Source organism: Coregonus clupeaformis, chromosome 29 (assembly GCF_020615455.1).
Source record: "Coregonus clupeaformis isolate EN_2021a chromosome 29, ASM2061545v1, whole genome shotgun sequence".
NCBI classification, from domain to species: domain Eukaryota; kingdom Metazoa; phylum Chordata; class Actinopteri; order Salmoniformes; family Salmonidae; genus Coregonus; species Coregonus clupeaformis.
In genome coordinates, this window is record NC_059220.1 from 60,509,593 (window position 1) to 60,529,656 (window position 20,064).

Sequence of the window (20,064 nt, forward strand, 5' to 3'; positions counted from 1 at the left end):
AGTACAGATCCTAATCTCAGTGATTTAAGAGTACATTTCATGAAAAATGACACTTGAGAATTGTTTTTGTTAAATGTCAGCTAGTAGTTTACATTTTTGATTGGTCAGATTTACATTACAGATAAGTGCAGGCGCGAGATGCGACTGAAATTTCACCGGTGGGGAGAGTGCGAGAGAGAGGGGTGGACATGGAGGGTGCTTTGCTTGAATTGCTGAACATCATAACATGACATGAACTGGAATGTGCTTAGGCTATAGAGTCCAACAGTGGAGGTGTCATAATACCCATAAACCTAGCGGTCAAACAGGGAAATGGTTCCAATTGTTTTTCCACCATTCATTTTTCCCATAGGGAGTTTTAGAAACACTTAAAATAAGGGCTGTGTTTCGTGTAGGCTTACCCTGGCGTGACGTTTTGATAACCATGTAAATCTCCCTCGGACAAGGTGACTTTTATCAATATTAACATGAAATTGTATTTGTCACATGCGCCAAAAACAACAGGTATAGACCTTACCGTGAAATGCTTACTTACATGCCCTTAACCAACAAGGCAGTTTTAAGAAAATAAGAGTTAAGAAAATATTTACTAAATAAACCTAAGTTTTAAAAAAAGCCAATATATTCAGCTCTATTTACTCTCAGAATCGAAAATGCTAATTAGCATCAAAGTAGACATCATACAAGACTACAAATCCCTGCAAACTCCTGCAGGTCATCTCTAGCTGACACCTTTGCTAACAGGTATTGTGTACATTTTAAAACTTACACAAGACAGTTCACAGAATTGTCAGTTTTAAAGAAATGTTGCCAATTTATTCATTACTCAATTTAGCTAACATTCGATAGTTAATTCAGAGATTCTTACCTTTGCTTCGATTCAGCAGTCTCGTCCAGATCATGACATTTGTAGTTCTTTATGATAGCCACATTAGCAGTTAATTAGCAAAAAATAACATTATTAACCGGTTCTCAAGATTAAAAAAGAACGGTTATATTCTGGAACACTAGAGATCACTTTCGTTCCCAGTTCTGTTTCCGTTCTTCATTTTTTGTTCTTTCGGTTTTTAGTTCTGTTCCCTGAACCGGTTCCAACCCCTGGTAATAACAATGTAATATTTCATAATGGTCCATCAATATATCGCTCCAGCCCTTACCATCATCATCACGGAATGGAGGACTAAGTACAGGCGAGACATGAACACCCAGGACAACAACGCCAAGTCCAAGGCAGTGGACTCCCTGCTCAACTTTGAGACGGTACGGAGACGCTCCCATTGACTTATAACCTCAATACTTGGGTCGTGTTCATTAGGGCACACAGCGGAAAATGTATAGGTAGTCTCTCCCTGTTTAAGTACCTAATGAACACGATCGAGAATCCCTACCTGGCACATGAAGCTATCCACAAACATATTACATTTTGCAGCTTCAAAGTTGCTTCATGGCTGCGATTGTAACGTTTTTCCAACAGGTGAAGTACTACAACGCAGAAAATTATGAAGTGAACCGTTTTGAGGACGCCATCCTGAAGTATCAGGTAATCTAGACCATAGATGCCAAACGCTGAAGAGTTGAGAATGTAAATCTGTGTAAAGTTAAACCAGAGTGCTTGTTTTGTTTATTCAGGTAGATGTGTTTGACCAGCTGAGATGCATAGTTAGAGCTTCTCCAGACCCTCCCTCTGTACATCTCTCTCTCTCTCCCCCTGCACAAGCAGATCTGGGACCAGGCTATAACTCTATTGATTGTAATGTTGTATTTGCGGTCTGTCCCCTCCCGTCCTAGATCTCAGAATGGAAGACCCAAGCCTCTCTGGCCTTCCTGAACCAGACCCAGAACCTGATCATCGGCTCAGGCCTACTGACAGGCTCACTGCTCTGTGCCTACTTTGTCCAGGAGGGCAAGTTTAAGGTACTGAGCTCAGAGTGCTTGCTGGCTTAAGGGTCGTTCCACCTCGAAAAGCGGAAGAAAGAGGATTTTGACACCCACCATCTCAGATTGTGCTGAAATCGTTTCTTTAGTTTGAAACAGATAAGATTAGCATTCCTGAAACATTGTTTTGTTTAAATATATTATTTGATCTCGGATGAATTAAGCTAATTGATTGCACCCAAATTGACTATTTTAATTTATAGGATTTATATAATCTTCAATAAATATACTAACTACAGAAACGATTTCAGAAAAATCTGAGATGGTGGGTGTCATGGCTTGCAGAAATGACATGGAATTACTCTTAAAGGGGAAGTTCAGTATTTTACAAATGAATGTAACATGGTTCCTCACCCTGACAATAGTCTATGAGCCAGGACAAACTGTAATCCATGGTTTGGTTTTCGTTAAGCAGACACTTTCAGGATGATAAACCATTTAAAAGGGGAGTTCAGTATTTTACAACTTCATGTTAAGGGCCTAGAGTCTAGACAATGGTTATTTGGACAAATCAAGATTTCGCAGGTTTTAGCATCTTTTGAATTTCAGAAGTGGAGTAGACATTCGGCCCATAACTTGCGAAGAGAGAGGGTGGAGCTCCTTGTTCCGCTTCTCGTTCTAGCATTTGATCTCTTCTCTTAACATGTATGAACCCAGAACTTCAATCTCACGCCACTTTTCTCTGCTACGCAGTTTTTCAGCTCTGTCCTACATTAGATTAGAAAACTTTATTGTACTCTAATACGGAAATTATTTGTGCAGCTTGCCTTGCAGACAAACAAAATCAATACAAATGCATAACACAGACGTATTGCATCACTACAAGGCCATGCAGCCTTGCTATGTTTTCATGCTTTGAAAATGTTTTGCTAAAGAAAATCCGATAACAGTGAGTGATGTTACATGTTTTTCTTAATAATAAATGTGGTGTATGAAGTGTTATTATGATACATTTAACCAGGCTAGTTCCCTTTATCCCCAGCTAGGAGACTTTATCCTCTTTGGCACCTACATCATTCAGCTCTACACCCCTCTCAACTGGTTTGGAACCTACTACAGGTTAGAGTTGTTATGGGCTGGGTTTCAATTATACTTCCTTACATCCTTCCCTAGTCTCCTTTATGTCAATCACTTATAGCTAAATGGACTGTATATGTTTCCACCCTATTGCTTCCACATTGTCTTACTAGATCAGGAAAGACACAAGCAAATGAAGCTAGACTATTGAGACAGATCTATGAAAGGCATTGTTTATAGCATCATGTATTACAGTACCCATAATGCAAAACGGGCTCTGTATAATACATACGACTTCTTCCTCCACAGAATAATCCAGAAGTCCTTCATCGACATGGAGAGCATGTTTAAGCTCTTTGCCGAGGAAGAGGAGGTAATTTTGAAATTGGTTGTCGATGACTAATGTTGATGATGACCAACCTCTCGTGGGAAGATTCTGCGTGTAAACCGAGAGATTGGGATGCGTAGGATAACGAGCAGTAGTTGTTCCAGTGTTTGGTTTTTCGACACTGGTTATTTGGACAAATCACGATTTCGCAGGTCTTAGCATCTTTCGAATTTCAGAAGTTGAGTAGACATTCGGCCCGTAACTTGTGAAGAGAGAGGGTGGAGCTCCTTGTTTCGGTTCCGCTCCTCATTCTAGCATTTGATCTCTTCTCTTAACATGTATGGACCCAGAACTTAATCGAGCAGCTGACAATTACGCGAGAGTCAATGACCAGCATTTTGGTGTCTGTCAGGATTTATTTGCACTGCATTATGGGAAATCGTTTTTTAGTAAAAATAGATTTACTTTTGATTTCCCTTCAGGTGAAGGACGTGGTGAATGCAGGGAACCTTCTCTATAAACTGGGAAAAGTGGAGTTTGAGAATGTGTACTTTAACTACATTGACGGGTAAGTCCTGGCTTAGATCTCTTAGAATTATTTTTAGGTCTTGTTTGGACTAATGATCCGGCACCTCTCAATTTTGGACTGTTTATAATAAAATCAATCAGTTAATTCAATGTGCCTCCTCTGTAATTCTCATACCCCCTAAAAACTGTAATGTGAAAACATGCCTGATATTCTAAGAATTGATTTGTGTTGGTCCGGCCCAGGTTTATGGTTTGCGCAACGTTATAGACTGTATAGACCAACGTGTGGCCATTGCTGTGGGTGTGTGTGTGTGTGTGTGTGTGTGTGTGAGTGAGGCGTGCTTTCTCCCTCGTCTGCTCTGATAGACATGAGCCTGCAACTCTCATCTCTCCAGCGTTGCACTTCATTTATTTCCTTATAGAACCATAGCCCCGGGAAGGGTTCTGGAGGTGCCTCAGCACCCCAGATAAATGTAAATACATTTGCCAAAGTTATAGAATTACTGCTGTCTATTCAGAGATAAATTAAATAATTCAGAATACTATACCAGGAGTAGGCCTATAATTTAGCCACAGGATCAGTAGTTTATAATAAAAAAAATGTGCCTAGCTGTGGATTGTGTGTAGTCCAATCACAAGGCATGCCTGCATCCGGGAACAGCATGTATGAAAACATCGGTTGGAAAGAAAATAGATTCTACTGAAAAGAGAAGACTAACCTGTCTGTAGGCTACCAAATACACTGCTCAAAAAAATAAAGGGAACACTTAAACAACACAATGTAACTCCAAGTCAATCACACTTTTGTGAAATCAAACTGTCCACTTAGGAAGCAACACTGATTGACAATAAATTTCACATGCTGTTGTGCAAATGGAATAGACAACAGGTGGAAATTATAGGCAATTAGCAAGACACCCCCAATAAAGGAGTGGTTCTGCAGGTGGTGACCACAGACCACTTCTCAGTTCCTATGCTTCCTGGCTGATGTTTTGGTCACTTTTTTTTATTTATTTTTTTATAATATGTTTATTATTTTCCAATAAAAATAAAGTAAAAGAGACAGCAATACAAACAATGACATTCATTGTACTGTTGGATGGGATGGCCAGTTTAGAGGACAAAACAAAAGTTAACTCACACATACACAAAATAAAACAAAATCCTATTAGGTGGTACGTGTATAAGAAGACAGCATATAGTCATTACAAGCAGTGTAGTTCAGCCAAAAATAAATATTGAGTGGAGTACAGCACAGAGTAGCAGCAGATCGTCAGCCCAGTTATGAAGCGGGACTAGACCATTTATCCAGTATCGGCTGCCACATTTTGTAAAACAATGGACTTCTATTGGAGGTGTTGTATCGAATCTTTTCCATATGGATTACATTCCCTAAATCCCGTAACCACATTTCAAAGGTAGGTACAGTCTCCAATTTCCAAAATTGCAATATGAGCCTTTTGGCTAATAGAGTACAAAGAGAGACAGCTTTCCCCTCCTGGTTATTCCCATCAACTGTACCAAACAGAGCGATCAATGGGTCTGGGGCTAGAACTCTATCAAAGGCCTTAGATAAGTAATCAAAAATGAGAGCCCAGTAAGCCTGTAATTTAGGGCATGTCCAGAATAAGTGGGACAACGTCCCCTCCTCCTGCTTGCACCTCTCACACAGTGGTGAGGTGTCCGGGAATATTTTATGCAGTTTTACTTTTGAGTAGTGTAACCTGTGTATCACCTTAAACTGTACAAGGTTGTGTCTGGCATTCACTGAACTGTGGTTTATATTCCTGAGAGCTTCTATCCAGTCCTCATTTGAGATTTCTGAACCAAGTTCTTGTTCCCAAGCCCTTTTAATGGTGTCTGTGGATACCTCTATGTGGGCCTGTAGCACATCATACAGTCTGGAGACCGACCCTTTTGAATGGGGTTTGACAAGGATCAAGCTATCTAATGTAGGACTATTTGGCTTCATGCCATACTGTGGGATGTGTGTCCTTAAGAAATTCCTGATTTGGAGGTATCTGAAAAAAATGTGTTGTTGGCATGTTGAACTTTGCCTGTAGTTGTTGAAATGAAGCTAACTGACCATCTATGTATAGATTACCAATTGTTGTGAGCCCCTTCTCCCTCCACTGTGAAAACACCACATCATCCATTGCAGGGTGGAAAGCATGATTCCGGCTAATCGGGCTGTCTATGTACACAGTGGGTATGTTAAGAAAATCCCTAATCTGTTTCCAGATCCTAAGAGTATGACAAATGACTGGATTGGAGTCATAAGTGGCTTTTTTCACATATGATGGGCTATTAACAAGTGCAGGGAGTGAGGAACGTTGACAGGAGGCCTGCTCAATCAAAAGCCATGAAGGCATATCCTTCCGTCTCATCTCAGGTAAACTTTCCCTCCAGAAAGACACAATGTTCAGATTAGCAGCCCAATAATACAGTTTGAAGTGAGGAAGGCCAAAGCCCCCCTCTATCTTGTACTTGCATAAATGCTTCTTTGCAATTCTGGCTGCCTTGTTATCCCATAAAAATGGAGTTACTATTGAATCCAGTTTCTTAAAATAGCTTTGTGGTATGAAATTGGGTAGACATTGGAAGAGGTAAAGAAACCTGGGTAGGACAACCATTTTAATAGCGTTTATACGACCAACCAAGGAAATAGGCAGAGTTTTCCAGAAATCTATATTTTGTTTAAGCTGATATATTTTCATGTCCCAATTCACTTTCAATAGCTGGTCAAGGTCTCTTGTCACTACAATGCCAAGGCTTGTGAACTTGTCCCTCACTGTTCTAAGCGGGGTAGATTGCAGAAATTGCATATCCACAGGCCGTGATATTGGCATCATCTCACTTTTTTGCCAGTTTATCTTGTAGCCAGAGAAGGAGCCGAATGTGTTTATCAAGTTAAGTAATGGTGGAATAGACGTTTTAGGCTTGGACAAAAACAAAAGAACATCGTCTGCATATAGGGAAATTTTGTGCTGTGTGTCTTTTATTTTAACAGAAGCTATATCGGCACATGCCCGAATGCGCGTAGCAAGGGGTTCCATGGCTATAGCGAAGAGAGCAGGCGAAATAGGGCACCCCTGTCGGCACCCCTTGAACAGGCGGAATGACTGCGACATTTCCTGATTGGTCACCACGGACGCCATTGGGTGTGCATAAATAATTCTTATCCAATTAATAAATTCCTTTCCAAATCCGAAATGCTCCAGAACCGACATCATATACTTCCACTCAATCTGATCAAACGCCTTCTCTGCATCAAGAGCTATTACCACTGCCTCAACTTTATGATCATGATACATTACGTTGAAAAGGCGTCTCAAATTGTAGTATATATGTCGGCCCGGGATAAAACCTGTCTGGTCAGGGTGTATGATGTCGGAAATATATTTTTTCAATCGGTTTGCCAATATCTTTGTCAACACCTTGTTTTCTATGGGGAGTAACGACACGGGGCGATACGACGACATCTCCATGGAATCTCTATCTTTTTTCAAGATCAGGGCTATTGTAGCCTCATACAGTGTTTGCGGGAGTTTGGTATTTTCTTTGGATTGTTGAAACATTCGCAGCATAAGTGGAGATAGACTAGCGCAGTACTTCTTATAGAATTCTATTACATATCCATCGGGCCCAGGGGCCTTGCTGTTTGGAAATTGTGCTATCGCTGTGTTAATTTCATCTAAGGTTATCCCTGCATCGAGTGCGGCAGCTGCCCCTGTCTAGTTTAGGAAGTTCACAATCAGCGAGAAAGCGTTCCATAGTTTGTGGATCAGTAGCATCGCATTTTGATTGGTATAGCTCTGAGTAAAACTGTGCAAAGCATTTATTAATGTCCTGCGGATCTGTTACTATTTTACCCTTCTTGTCTTTTATTTTGTGAATAGCTCTAGATGCTTGTACATGCCTTAGCTGTCTTGCTAATAATTTATGTGGTTTGTCCCCCAGTTCAAAATAACTTTGTTGCGTTCTAGCAAGTAAAGAGCCCACCCGTTTCGAAAGGATGGTATTGTATTCATACTTTAACTTTGTGATCTTCTCAAGGACTGTATACGAGGAATTTGTCCTAAAAACGTTCTCCTGTTCCCCTAACTCTCTTTCAATTTCTCTCAGCCTAGTATTGGCACGTTTCTTCCTCTCTGATGTATAAGAAATAATGTAACCTCTAATCACAGCCTTTAGAGATTCCCAAAGGGTGGAGTCGTCAACATCCCCCGTGTCGTTAGTACTGAGGAAAAAGGCAATCTGCTCCTCCAAATACTGACAAAAGCCTCATCTTTCAACAGGTATGCGTCTAAGCGCCACGGTCGCCGACCTGTCGACATATTGTCGAGTTTCAGCACCATGGACAGAGGAGAGTGGTCCGTAATTAGAATGGGGTGATAGGTAACCGACTCAGCTGCTGAGATTAGTTTGGAGTCCAACAAAAAAATAGTCAATTCTGGAATATGATTTATGAACTGATGAGAAGAAAGAATAATCCCTGTCTGTTGGGTGCGTCAGTCTCCAAATATCGACAATGTTAAGGTTTGTCATCAATGTATTTAGACAGACACTGGCATTTGATTGTTGAAGTGACCTTGATAGCTGTTTATCTAAAAGAGGGTCTAACGTACAGTTAAAGTCACCTCCAACAATAACACTTGTATCCGAGATATTTGGTATGGCCTTAAATACCCTTTGAAAAAATAATGGATCATCGAAGTTGGGTCCATATAAATTGACCAAGGTTATTGGTTTTGAATTCAGTGTACCAGCCACAATAATATACCAACCATTAGGATCTGAAATCGAGGTTGAGTAAACAAAAGGAATGTTTTTCCTTATCAGGATTGCTACCCCTCTCGCTTTTGCATCAAAGTTAGACTGGTATATCTGACCGATCCAGCCGACTCGTAGCTTGGCCTGCGCGGGCGTTTAATATGAGTTTCTTGAAGAAGCACTATGTCAGCACCCAGTGATTTAAGATGAGAAAAAACCTTAGCTCGTTTCACGACATGCCCTAATCCATTACAGTTCCAGCTGACTATCTTTATTCCACCTGGTCTACTCTGTGCTCGGTCACTATGTGGCATTTCTTATTTTAAAGCAAATTGCTGCTGTCATACAAAACCCAGAAGAAAAAACGTCCCGCCGTGCAGGGAGCTTGTCATGCCACCTGTACTAATAAACGTGAACATAAAACACAGACCCCAACCCCCTCCCGTCCCTTTACTGAGTGACTTCCCCAAACGAAGCACTCCTTGGCTAACACACAAACGTTAGGGTGTCTAGACATAAAGCTTGAACTAACTCGGTCGTCTATAGATGCTCCGCATATAAACTAATATTAAATAACACTTAACTTAACTCTCATGTTAGGGGGTGAGTGGCGCTAAAACATGACATGCCAAACAATGCTATATTAGCCACAACATCTCACCTATCCTATAAGTCCCAATTTCTGATCTTCTGATCGAAAAGACATAGGCCGGAAATTCAATTCACACACATTCCTGGCCTGTATTTGGCCATTCAGCCTGCTGGCACAGCCGTTCTGTATCCTCAGCCGGGGAGCTTGCTTGTCAAGAACAGATCTGCCTCTTTTGCGTTGTCAAACGTACGTGTTGATCCCTCGACTGTCACCTTAAACCGGGCTGGGAAGAGGAATCCATATCGGATGTTGGCCGCCCCTGCATTTGTTGCGTACCTCATCATACTCTTTCCGTTGGTTCCTCACCTCCAAGGTAAGATCTGGGTAGAAAGACACCCTGGCTCCGTTGTAGTTAAGGGGGAACTTTTGACTAGCCAGCTTGAGGATGAGATCCCTGGTGTGGGGATAGTGCAGCCTTACAATGAATGGCCTTGGTGGCCCGCCCTTGGCCGGCTTCGTTGCCTGTGCTCTGTGTGCGCGGTCGATCAGGATGGCCGTTTTGAAGTGTTCACTCCCCAGCAATGCCGGTATCAGCTCCGAGACAAATTCAGTGGGTTTCCCTTTCTCCGTGTCCTCCTGGATCCCACATATTCGGATGTTCTGGCGTCTTGAATGCGACTCAAGCATTTCCAGTCGGGCCTTCAGGGTTTTGTTGTCATTTTTGAACGTTGCGCACTGTTTCTCTATGTCCTGTAGCCTGGCCTCGTGATCGATTGTCGTCTGCTCAACCTCGTGCACCCTTCCCTTAGTTGCCTTCACAGTTTCGGCCAAAGTCCCAATACTCTTTGAGATATCAGCCAACCTTGTGTCCACCTTCTTGCTTAGTGCGTTTATGGCAGCCAGTATGTCACTTTGAGTAGGATCTGTGGGGAACTCTTGGAAGCTAGCCTCTTCAGCTAGCTCCTCGTGGGTCGGCGACGTTGAAATTGGTTCGTTGTCTATCTCATTCCAATTATCTTGTTTAGCGCCCCCTTTTTTGTTGCCTTTTCCCTTTGTCATATTTGTTTGAAGTTATAGGTTGTGAGAGGTTAAGATAAATATTAATTTGTTTCAAAATTGAGCGGAGCTCTAGCAATGCACGTCTACTCCATAGCACGCTCTCTAGCGCCCCCCGTTTTGGTCACTTTTGAATGCTGGCGGTGCTTTCACTCTAGTGGTAGCATGAGACGGAGTCTACAACCCACACAAGTGGCTCAGGTAGTGCAGCTCATCCAGGATGGCACATCAATGCGAGCTGTGGCAAGAAGGTTTGCTGTGTCTGTCAGCGTAGTGTCCAGAGCATGGAGGCGCTACCAGGAGACAGGCCAGTACATCAGGAGACGTGGAGGAAGCCGTAGGAGGGCAACAACCCAGCAGCAGGACTGCTACCTCCGCCTTTGTGCAAGGAGGAGCAGGAGGAGCACTGCCAGAGCCCTGCAAAATGACCTCCAGCAGGCCACAAATGTGCATGTGTCTGCTCAAACGGTCAGAAACAGACTCCATGAGGGTGGTATGAGGGCCCGACGTCCACAGGTGGGGGTTGTGCTTACAGCCCAACACCGTGCAGGACGTTTGGCATTTGCCAGAGAACACCAAGATTGGCAAATTCGCCACTGGCGCCCTGTGCTCTTCACAGATGAAAGCAGGTTCACACTGAGCACATGTGACAGACGTGACATAGTCTGGAGACGCCGTGGAGAACGTTCTGCTGCCTGCAACATCCTCCAGCATGACCGGTTTGGCGGTGGGTCAGTCATGGTGTGGGGTGGCATTTCTTTGGGGGGCTGCACAGCCCTCCATGTGCTCGCCAGAGGTAGCCTGACTGCCATTAGGTACCGAGATGAGATCCTCAGACCCCTTGTGAGACCATATGCTGGTGCGGTTGGCCCTGGGTTCCTCCTAATGCAAGACAATGCTAGACCTCATGTGGCTGGAGTGTGTCAGCAGTTCCTGCAAGAGGAAGGCATTGATGCTATGGACTGGCCCGCCCGTTCCCCAGACCTGAATCCAATTGAGCACATCTGGGACATCATGTCTCGCTCCATCCACCAACGCCACGTTGCACCACAGACTGTCCAGGAGTTGGCGGATGCTTTAGTCCAGGTCTGGGAGGAGATCCCTCAGGAGACCATCCGCCACCTCATCAGGAGCATGCCCAGGCGTTGTAGGGAGGTCATACAGGCACGTGGAGGCCACACACACTACTGAGCCTCATTTTGACTTGTTTTAAGGACATTACATCAAAGTTGGATCAGCCTGTAGTGTGGTTTTCCACTTTAATTTTGAGTGTGACTCCAAATCCAGACCTCCATGGGTTGATAAATTTGATTTCCATTAATACTTTTTGTGTGAATTTGTTGTCAGCACATTCAACTATGTAAATAAAATAGTATTTAATAAGATTATTTCATTCATTCAGATCTAGGATGTGTTATTTTAGTGTTCCCTTAATTTTTTTGAGCAGTGTATGTTATGAACTTCCAAATAGGCCTATTGAGCGAACAGCATTGTTTTACAATAAAACAAGAGAGAGAGAGGCTTTTGGCACTAGCGCATCGGCCATCTCTGATGAGTGAGCTGCGCATCATTGGGTGAGTCAGTGAAACTGGAAAGCGTTTTTAGGACTATAATTTCTTCATATTTTACAATATGTGTCTCTCCACACACCAGGGAATCTTTTAATTTAAGAAATGTGTTCCCAAGTATTCCCACGCATAGTAGAGAGACACGTGATCGTATACAAACGCAAGGTTTGAAATGATTATGTTTTAGTCAAACATTATGTCTGGTTGGGTTTCTTGCGGTCCATTTGCAGTCTACAAATGATTTGTAATTATATTCTGGCCCCACGACCATCCGCTCAAGAAAAGATCGGCCCGTGGCTGAATCTAGTTGATGATCCCTGGCCTAGGCTAATGATGGATTCAACACAAGGTCCTTTTTATTGATCTCAGATTCTGTTTGTCAGTGTCAAAGTAGCCTGTCATTTCGATAATTTGTGAGGTATTAAAAAAGATTCTGCTAAAGTCCCCAGTCATCAAAAATTATGTAGAATTGCATGAAATGCGTTTATAAAAGACAAAATAATTCCCAGACTTTAGGCTTTAAAAAAAAAATCCCATGTGTGCAGCTTCTGCAAGCGGCTCTACTCTACTGCTCTACTGCTCTATGCCAGCACGCAAAGCGATGATATGCATGCAATGCTTTATTATAAAGGTGATTTCTTTTTTCTTTCGTGTGTTCCGTCCTTCAGAGCCGCCCAGGTCACCCCCCCTCTCGGCTCACTTTTTGTTAAGGCACCTCCCAATTTACAAATGAACCACTGGCTATACACAGATAATGATTCAGAAACAGTTTGTTAAATAATCATAGTCGTGGTTGTTCCAGTGTTCTCCTTTGATTACGTTGTATTTTTTGTGCTTCTGTGTTTTTTTAAGGAAGGAGATTCTTAAGGACGTATCATTCACTGTGCAGCCAGGCCATACTGTTGCATTGGTAAGATTGGATTCCAAGCATAACCCAGAGGTTAAAGAGCAACTGCCTTTAAAAAGCAACAAATCCCTTTGAAAACGGCCTATGTGGCATCGATATGAGTCAGAAACAGTTACTCTAGTGTCAGAATTGACTACAAAGTGTAAATAAGATACTAAAGATAATAAAGATAATTTTGGTCATAAAGTCAGTCTCGTCTAAAAACAATTTTCTCAACAGTCGTGATGGTTTGGATCTGTCGATTGTTCTCGCTTCTCAACTGTGTGTGTTTGTGTGTGGACGTCCCTAGGTTGGCCAGTCAGGGTGCGGTAAGAGCACCATCCTTCGCCTGCTCTTCCGTTTCTATGACGTCCAGGGGGGATGCATCCGCATCGATGGCCAGGACATCTCTAAGGTGAGTAATTTGCCCAGTTGCAAGAAAATAGTTCCCAGGCTATCTGTCTTGTGAGCACATGCTATCTATAACATTTTGTTTTCAATGCGTTTTGAGTTGGGGGTTTTACAAGTCCAGGTAGTGCCTCCCCGGTTCACCCTTTACTGCTTTAGTGTCTTCTGAGACTCTTCATTTCTGGGTGCAGGTGAAGCAGGTGTCTCTGCGTGCCCACATCGGCGTGGTGCCCCAGGACACGGTCCTCTTCAACGACAACATCCGCGACAACATCCGCTACGGGCGCGTCTCCGCCAGCGACCACGAAGTGGAGGAGGCGGCTATCGCCGCAGACATTCATGAGAAGATCCAGACGTTCCCAGAAGGTACGGAAATACCACCGTCTCTTTTGACGGTTTCCTGGACACCGATTAAGCCAGCAGCATACCACCCTGCATCCCACTGCTAGCTTGCCTCTGAAGCTAAGCAGGGTCGTTGCTGGTCGGTCCCTGGATGGGAGATCCAGTGGTGTTGGAGGGCCAGTAGGAGGCACTCTTTCCTCTGGTCTAAAAAAAGATCCCAATGCCCCATGGCAGAGATTGGGGACATTGCCCTGTGTAGGGTACTGTCTTTCGGATGGGTCGTTAAACGGATGTCCTGACTCTCTGTGTTCACTAAAGATCCCATGGCACTTATCATAAGAGTTAAGGCTGTGCGATATTGCCAAAAAATCATATCTAGATTATTTTCAAATTTATGGGTGATTCACAATAAATACACTACATGGCCAAAAGTATGAAGACATCCCTTCAAATTAGTGGATTCGGCTATTTCAGCCACACCCGTTGCTGACAGGTGTATATAATCGAGCACACAGCCATGCAATCTCCATAGACAAACATTGGCAGTAGATTGGCCCGTACTGAAGAGCTCCGTGACTTTCAATGTGGCATCGTCATAGGATGCCACCTTTCCAACAAGTCAGTTGGTCAAATGTCTGCCCTGCTAGAGCTGCGCCGGTCAACTGTAAGTGCTGTTATTGTGAAGTGGAAACGTCTAGGAGCAACAATGGCTCAGCCGCGAAGTGGTAGGCCACACAAGCTCACAAAACATGACCGCCGAGTGATGAAAGCACGTAGCGCGTAAAAATCGTCTGTCCTCAGTTGCATCACTCACTACTGAGTTCCAAACAGCTTCTGGAAGCAACGTCAGTACAATAACTGTTCATCGAGAGCTTCATGAATGGGTTTCCATGGCTGAACAGCTACACACAAGCCTAAGATCACCATGCGCAATGCCAAGCGTCGGCTGGTGGTGTAAAGCTTGCCGCCATTGTACTCTAGAGCAGTGGAAACGCGTTCTCTGGAGTGATGAATCACGTCCGACGGACGAATCTGGGTTTGGTGGATTCCAGGAGACAGAGCCCTGACCTCAACCCCATCGAACACCTTTGGGATGAATTGGAACGGCGAATGCGAGCCAGGCTTAATCCCCCAAAAATCAGTGCCCGACCTCACTAATGCTCTTGTGGCTGAATGGAAGCAAGTCCCCGCAGCAATGTTCCAACATCTAGTGGAAAGCCTTCCCAGAAGAGTAGAGGCTGTTATAGCAGCAAAGGGGGGACCAGCTCTATATTAATGCCCGTGATTTTGGAATGGGATGTTCGACGAGCATCTAGTGTCTCAAGTTTGTCTATAAAAATGCCCTTTTGTAACCAGAACCAAGCAAAATGCACGTCCACTAATAATGACCGTTTTCTTGTAGCAGGCATTATAGAAAATTAGCACAGTTCTCATAAACAATCTCTCAAGCACATGCCTATGTGCTAGTGAGTAGCCAGCAAAACCTTATATTTAAAGTCTAGCTAACTTGTATCAATTTGCTTTTTAACAACGTAGAACAGTTGAACTGTTATGTATACACCCTCCTACCTCCAACTGTTTGAACAACATAGCCTATTCACTTTGTTTAGATATTGAAACCAAGTGGCCTAACTGGATGAGAAGATGCTTATTTCTCAGAATGAGAACGAGTTGCCAATTCATTATATAAATGCATATTTTTATTCTCATTGCACATTTATAAAACACAGAATAGACCGCTAACACATAAGTCTGTGGCTAAAATGCTGCTAGTGGTACAAACTGAGTGACAAACTGAACATTAATTTTGATACTCTTGTTTTAGTAGGGTCTGCTCTATTCTACATTTTGGGAGTTGAGACATAAAAAGGGTGTCATTAGAAAGGTTAAGTTCTCGTGTATTACCATAAAATAATGTCTAAGCGTTTCGGTGTCCATATGACCGATTCTGTTGGACCAAACTTCAAATGCAAATAGCAAGTTTATCTTTTGTATTTTGTTGTTGTGAGTGGAAGGGGGAGGGGGAGGTACTTGCTGTCTGTGGGAAGGTGTACACAACACAGAAGGCGCGAAGGACACGAGACCAAAAAGACAGAACACTCATAAAAACCAGAAATAAATAAAAACCTTGAGTCTTGCGATACAGGCATTTGGAACATCGTGCAAAAACATATCGAATTAATTTGAGAGAGTAGGGGTGTTAACCCCGGTGTCCTGGCTAAATTCCCAATCTGGCCCTCATATCATCATGGCAATTTAATCATCCCCAGCTTCCAATTGGCCCATTCTTGCCCCCCCTCATCTCCCCTGTAACTATTCCCCAGATCGTTGCTGTAAATAAGTATGTGTTCTCAGTCAATTTATCTGGTAAGGGTTAAATAAGCTTTGTCCTGGACAAAACAAATATTTCAATAGAGATTCTACATTGAGTCCAGGACTAGGTTTAATCTGTGTCTTGGAAACCAGCGCTGTATGCTGCCATTATAATTCTGGCTGTACTTAACCTGAAGTTGGTTTATGGGTGTCAATATTGTTGTTTTAAGGGTTTGTATTTACCAACCACATTTGCTGAAGCATTTACATGCAAATCTACATTTCCTGAAACAAGTGGGGAGATTTGCAGAGGTCACACAGTAGGTGCCAGGTGCATTGTTACTGTATGAGGTGAGTGACATTTGTGTCTTTGGCTGTGTCTGTCCCCCTCCCAGGATATGACACCCAGGTGGGCGAGAGGGGTCTGAAGCTGAGCGGGGGGGAGAAGCAGAGGGTGGCTATCGCCCGGACTATCCTCAAGGCCCCTCAGATCATCCTGCTGGATGAGGTAAACTTTCAGGAAGGGCCACCAGGAGGGTCAATGACCCTGTTCAAATAGGTGTAGGGTGAAGATGCCCCTAGACCAGGGATAGGCAACTCCAGTCCTTGGGGGCCGGAGTTGTCACACTTTTCCCCCCATCCCTAGCAAACACAGCTTATTTAAAGTACTTCTAAACTGAAGGTCATGATTAGTTGATTATTGGAGTCAGGTGTGTTAGCTGGGGGTGGGGCAAAAGTGTGACACCAATCAGGCCCTCGAGGACTGGAGTTGCCCATCCTTGCCCTAGACACTGATCTTGAGTCAGTTTAGCATTTTTTTTTGGTTAAGTTTAGAATTGGGGAGGGGAAACTTCACCCCAGAGCGTTCAAATACTTTAAACACACACACTTCCTCCCTCCTCTCCTTGAAGTTATCGCTGAGCTTACACAAATTGATAGGTGAAAGCAACGGCTCTATCACTTAGCTTACACCATTCCAGCCATGTCAGATCAGATATTTCTTCAAGGACGAGAGGAAGCAAGGATGCATTCTTAACGTATTCGGAGAGGGCCAATGTTTGCCCCCACACCACTGATCCCCCTGTCATATTGTGTTACAGTGGATTAATACAAGTTCACTGAACTTCAATATTTTAGACATGTGACCTATCTCATAAAGCTTTCCCTCTGCACAGGCCACATCTGCTCTAGACACACAGACCGAGCGCAACATTCAGGCATCGCTCACCAGAGTGTGCTCCAATCGGACCACCATCGTCGTGGCTCACAGGTAAAGGATGAGTCTCAGGTGGACCAAAATGCATGTATAGAGGGAATCCATACATTAGGATCAGTGGATGCTGCTGAGGGGAGGACGGTTCATAATAATGGCTGGAACGGAGTGAATGGAATGGCGTCAAACACATGGAAACCTTGTGTTTTGACGTATTGGAGACCATTCCACTCCAACCATTACCACGAGCCCGTCCTCCCCAATTAAGATGCCACCAACCTCCTGTGATTAGGACACACACATTTCTCCCCTCTAATCCTACATTTATATGGTTTGGATCTGTCTGGTCTGATTGTGAATTGTCTGTCTTCAGGTTGTCGACCATCATCGGTGCCGACCAGATTCTTGTTCTAAGTGACGGTCAGATTGCAGAGCGAGGACGGTGAGTGAATGGTTGAAAGAGTGATTGTTCTATTGTTGCACACTCCACAAGCCTATTCCAATCAAAATATTGTTTTATGCTCTTCAAGAAACAAATAGCTAAAGAATGTATGTAAACATCAAGAATGGGACAGGCCAATGTTTATGATACTTCGCACACTATAGTCCTATTCTCAAAACCATATAGTGCCCATGTGGGTACATCTTGGCATAGTACATGATCATGATGGTAATGGTGATTGTGTGTCCCCATTGTTAATACATATTCTCCACTTTCTCCCTCCCAGGCATGATGAGCTGCTGGCTAAGGGAGGGTTGTACTGTGACATGTGGATGAAGCAGCAACAGGCCCAGGACTCGGACTCAGCCTCTGACACAGAAGCCAAAGACAGGAAGTCTGAGAAACTACAGCCCCCATCAGCCACTGAAGGCCACTGAGGATAGAGTGAGAGGTCAAGGATATGTAGATATTGTGAAGAGGTGGACGAGGGATGCAGGGAGAGGATTAGATGCCTCAAAAGGCTGTTTTTTCTGCACTTTTTTAGGGTATCCGTCCATTGAGGTTCATTCTGTTATGAGTGAAGTTAAGCACATATTTATTTGGTATTTTATGTTTGGTCATTCAATCAAAATGTTTGTGCCATGAATGCCTCAGGCCAGTTGTTTTTAAGTGTATTCAGGATCGTGTTCATTAGGGCAACTAACAGAAAATGTTTTTAAAATTAGTGTTTCTTATTGGACAAGTCCAGGTAGTCCCTCCTTATTGCAGTCTGTTTTGATCCGTTTAGTGCGTAATTAATCTCTGAACCACCCCCCCCCACACACACACACACAAAAAATAATATGTAATTGAGTCAGATGCTCCATAAAATTCTGGGGGGAGACGTGTGGGAAAATATACTAGAACAAGTAGCAGAAGCAGGGCGGTAGCTCCATTCCCCCCCTCCCCCACCTGCATAATCATGATTTCTCGAAATGATCGGTGGGAGAAAAAAATAATATATATAATAATAATAAAATCTGTGCACCTCACTGTTGTCGCATCCCACAGTCTGTTGACAGACACTACGATACCAGTTATGTTACATGCGTCTGTCCATGAGAGATTAGTTCCTAATGAACACGACCCAGGACTCAGTATAATCCGTCTTCTTGCTGTCTGAAGTCTGTTGATTGCAGCCGTCCAGAGAAGTGGCAGCAAGTCCAAAGTAGACGAATACCTACCCTTAAGCGCGGGTATAGGCAGTTAGGCACAGTGTCTCACAACACTTTGAATTGTTGACTAATGTTTAGGGGTTGAGAAATGTAAATATTAGTTTTATTTACAACATCTAGAGATGGTCTTATTGAACAGGTTCATTGTAAATTATAAACTACTGTTCAAAAGTTTGGGTCACTTAGAAATGTCCTTGTTTTCGAAAGAAAAGCAATGTTTTTGTCCATTAAAATAACATCAAATTCATCAGAAATACAGTGTAGACATTGGTAATGTTGGAAACGGCTGATTTGTAATGGAATATCTACATAGGTGTACAGTGGCCCATTATTTCATTTACATTTTAGTCATTTAGCAGACGCTCTTATCCAGAGCCATATCTCAGACTGCCCATCTTAATCTTTTCTTTTTATTGGCCAGTCTGAGATATGGCTTTTTCTTTGCAACTCTGCCTAGAAGGTCAGCATCCCGGAGTCGCCTCTTCACTGTTGACGTTGAGACTGGTGTTTTGCGGGTACTATTTAATGAGGCTGCCAGTTGAGAACCTGTGAGGCGCTGGTTTCTCAAACTAGACACACTAATGTATTTGTCCTCTTGCTCAGTTGTGCACTGGGGCCACCCAGTCCTCTTTCTATTCTGGTTAGAGCCAGTTTGCGCTGTTCTGTGAAGAGAGTAGTACACAGCGTTGTACGAGATCTTCAGTTTCTTGGCAATTTCCTCACATGGAATAGCCTTCATCTCTCAGAACAAGAATAGACGAGTTTCAGAAGAAAGTGCTTTGTTTCTGGCCATTTTGAGCCTGTAATCGAACCCACAATTGCTGATGCTCCAGATACTCAACTAGGCTCAAGAAGGCCAGTTTTATTGCTTCTTTAATCAGCACAACAGTTTTCAGCTGTGCTAACATAATTGCAAAAGGGTTTTCTAATGATCAATTAGCCTTCTAAAATGAAAAACTTGGATTAGAAAACATAACGTGCCATTGGAACACAGGACTGATGGTTGCTGATAATGGGCCTCTGTACGCCTATGTAGATATTTACAACATTAACAATGTCTACACTGTATTTCTGATCAATTTGATGTTATTTTAATGGACTAAAAAAATTGCTTTTCTTTCGAAAACAATAACATTTCTAAGTGACCCCAAACTTTTGAACTGTAGTGTATATATATTTTGTACTATACCCACTTTTTAGCTAATGAGACGGGAACATTTTTGTTAGCTACTATACAAGCAATAGATTTACATTAGACTAATGAAGAGATTCAGACCGATTTGACTGTTTAACAAAGAAATCAGTTGCACTCTAATTGTTAAAAAAAAAATCTAAGTACAAGGTATGTGTATGAGAACTTCAACTTTAAAATCTAAATTTGGTTATTAGTAAAACAGATATTTAGTCTGTATTTGGTCCGTTTCACATCCAAGCTGCATCAATTTTACT

The 20,064-nt window shown here is 42.9% G+C and overlaps 1 protein-coding gene across 3 annotated transcripts in view; it reads left to right on the forward strand.

Annotated features, from left to right (window-relative positions):
• Positions 1 to 18,846, forward strand: part of LOC121545202 (ATP-binding cassette sub-family B member 6-like) — a 43,820-nt gene extending 24,974 nt beyond the window's left edge. For all 3 annotated transcript variants that reach the window (XM_041855675.2, XM_041855674.2, XM_041855676.2), the window contains 13 exons: positions 1,151 to 1,260; positions 1,475 to 1,540; positions 1,789 to 1,914; positions 2,918 to 2,994; positions 3,262 to 3,325; positions 3,763 to 3,848; positions 12,650 to 12,707; positions 12,994 to 13,098; positions 13,283 to 13,457; positions 16,142 to 16,254; positions 16,922 to 17,016; positions 17,333 to 17,401; positions 17,688 to 18,846. In XM_041855675.2, coding sequence (XP_041711609.2) covers positions 1,151 to 1,260; positions 1,475 to 1,540; positions 1,789 to 1,914; positions 2,918 to 2,994; positions 3,262 to 3,325; positions 3,763 to 3,848; positions 12,650 to 12,707; positions 12,994 to 13,098; positions 13,283 to 13,457; positions 16,142 to 16,254; positions 16,922 to 17,016; positions 17,333 to 17,401; positions 17,688 to 17,838 — 1,295 coding nt within the window. In that variant the 3' untranslated portion in view covers positions 17,839 to 18,846. The remainder of the gene's footprint in view (positions 1 to 1,150; positions 1,261 to 1,474; positions 1,541 to 1,788; positions 1,915 to 2,917; positions 2,995 to 3,261; positions 3,326 to 3,762; positions 3,849 to 12,649; positions 12,708 to 12,993; positions 13,099 to 13,282; positions 13,458 to 16,141; positions 16,255 to 16,921; positions 17,017 to 17,332; positions 17,402 to 17,687) is intronic.
• The last annotated feature ends 1,218 nt before the right edge of the window (positions 18,847 to 20,064 follow it).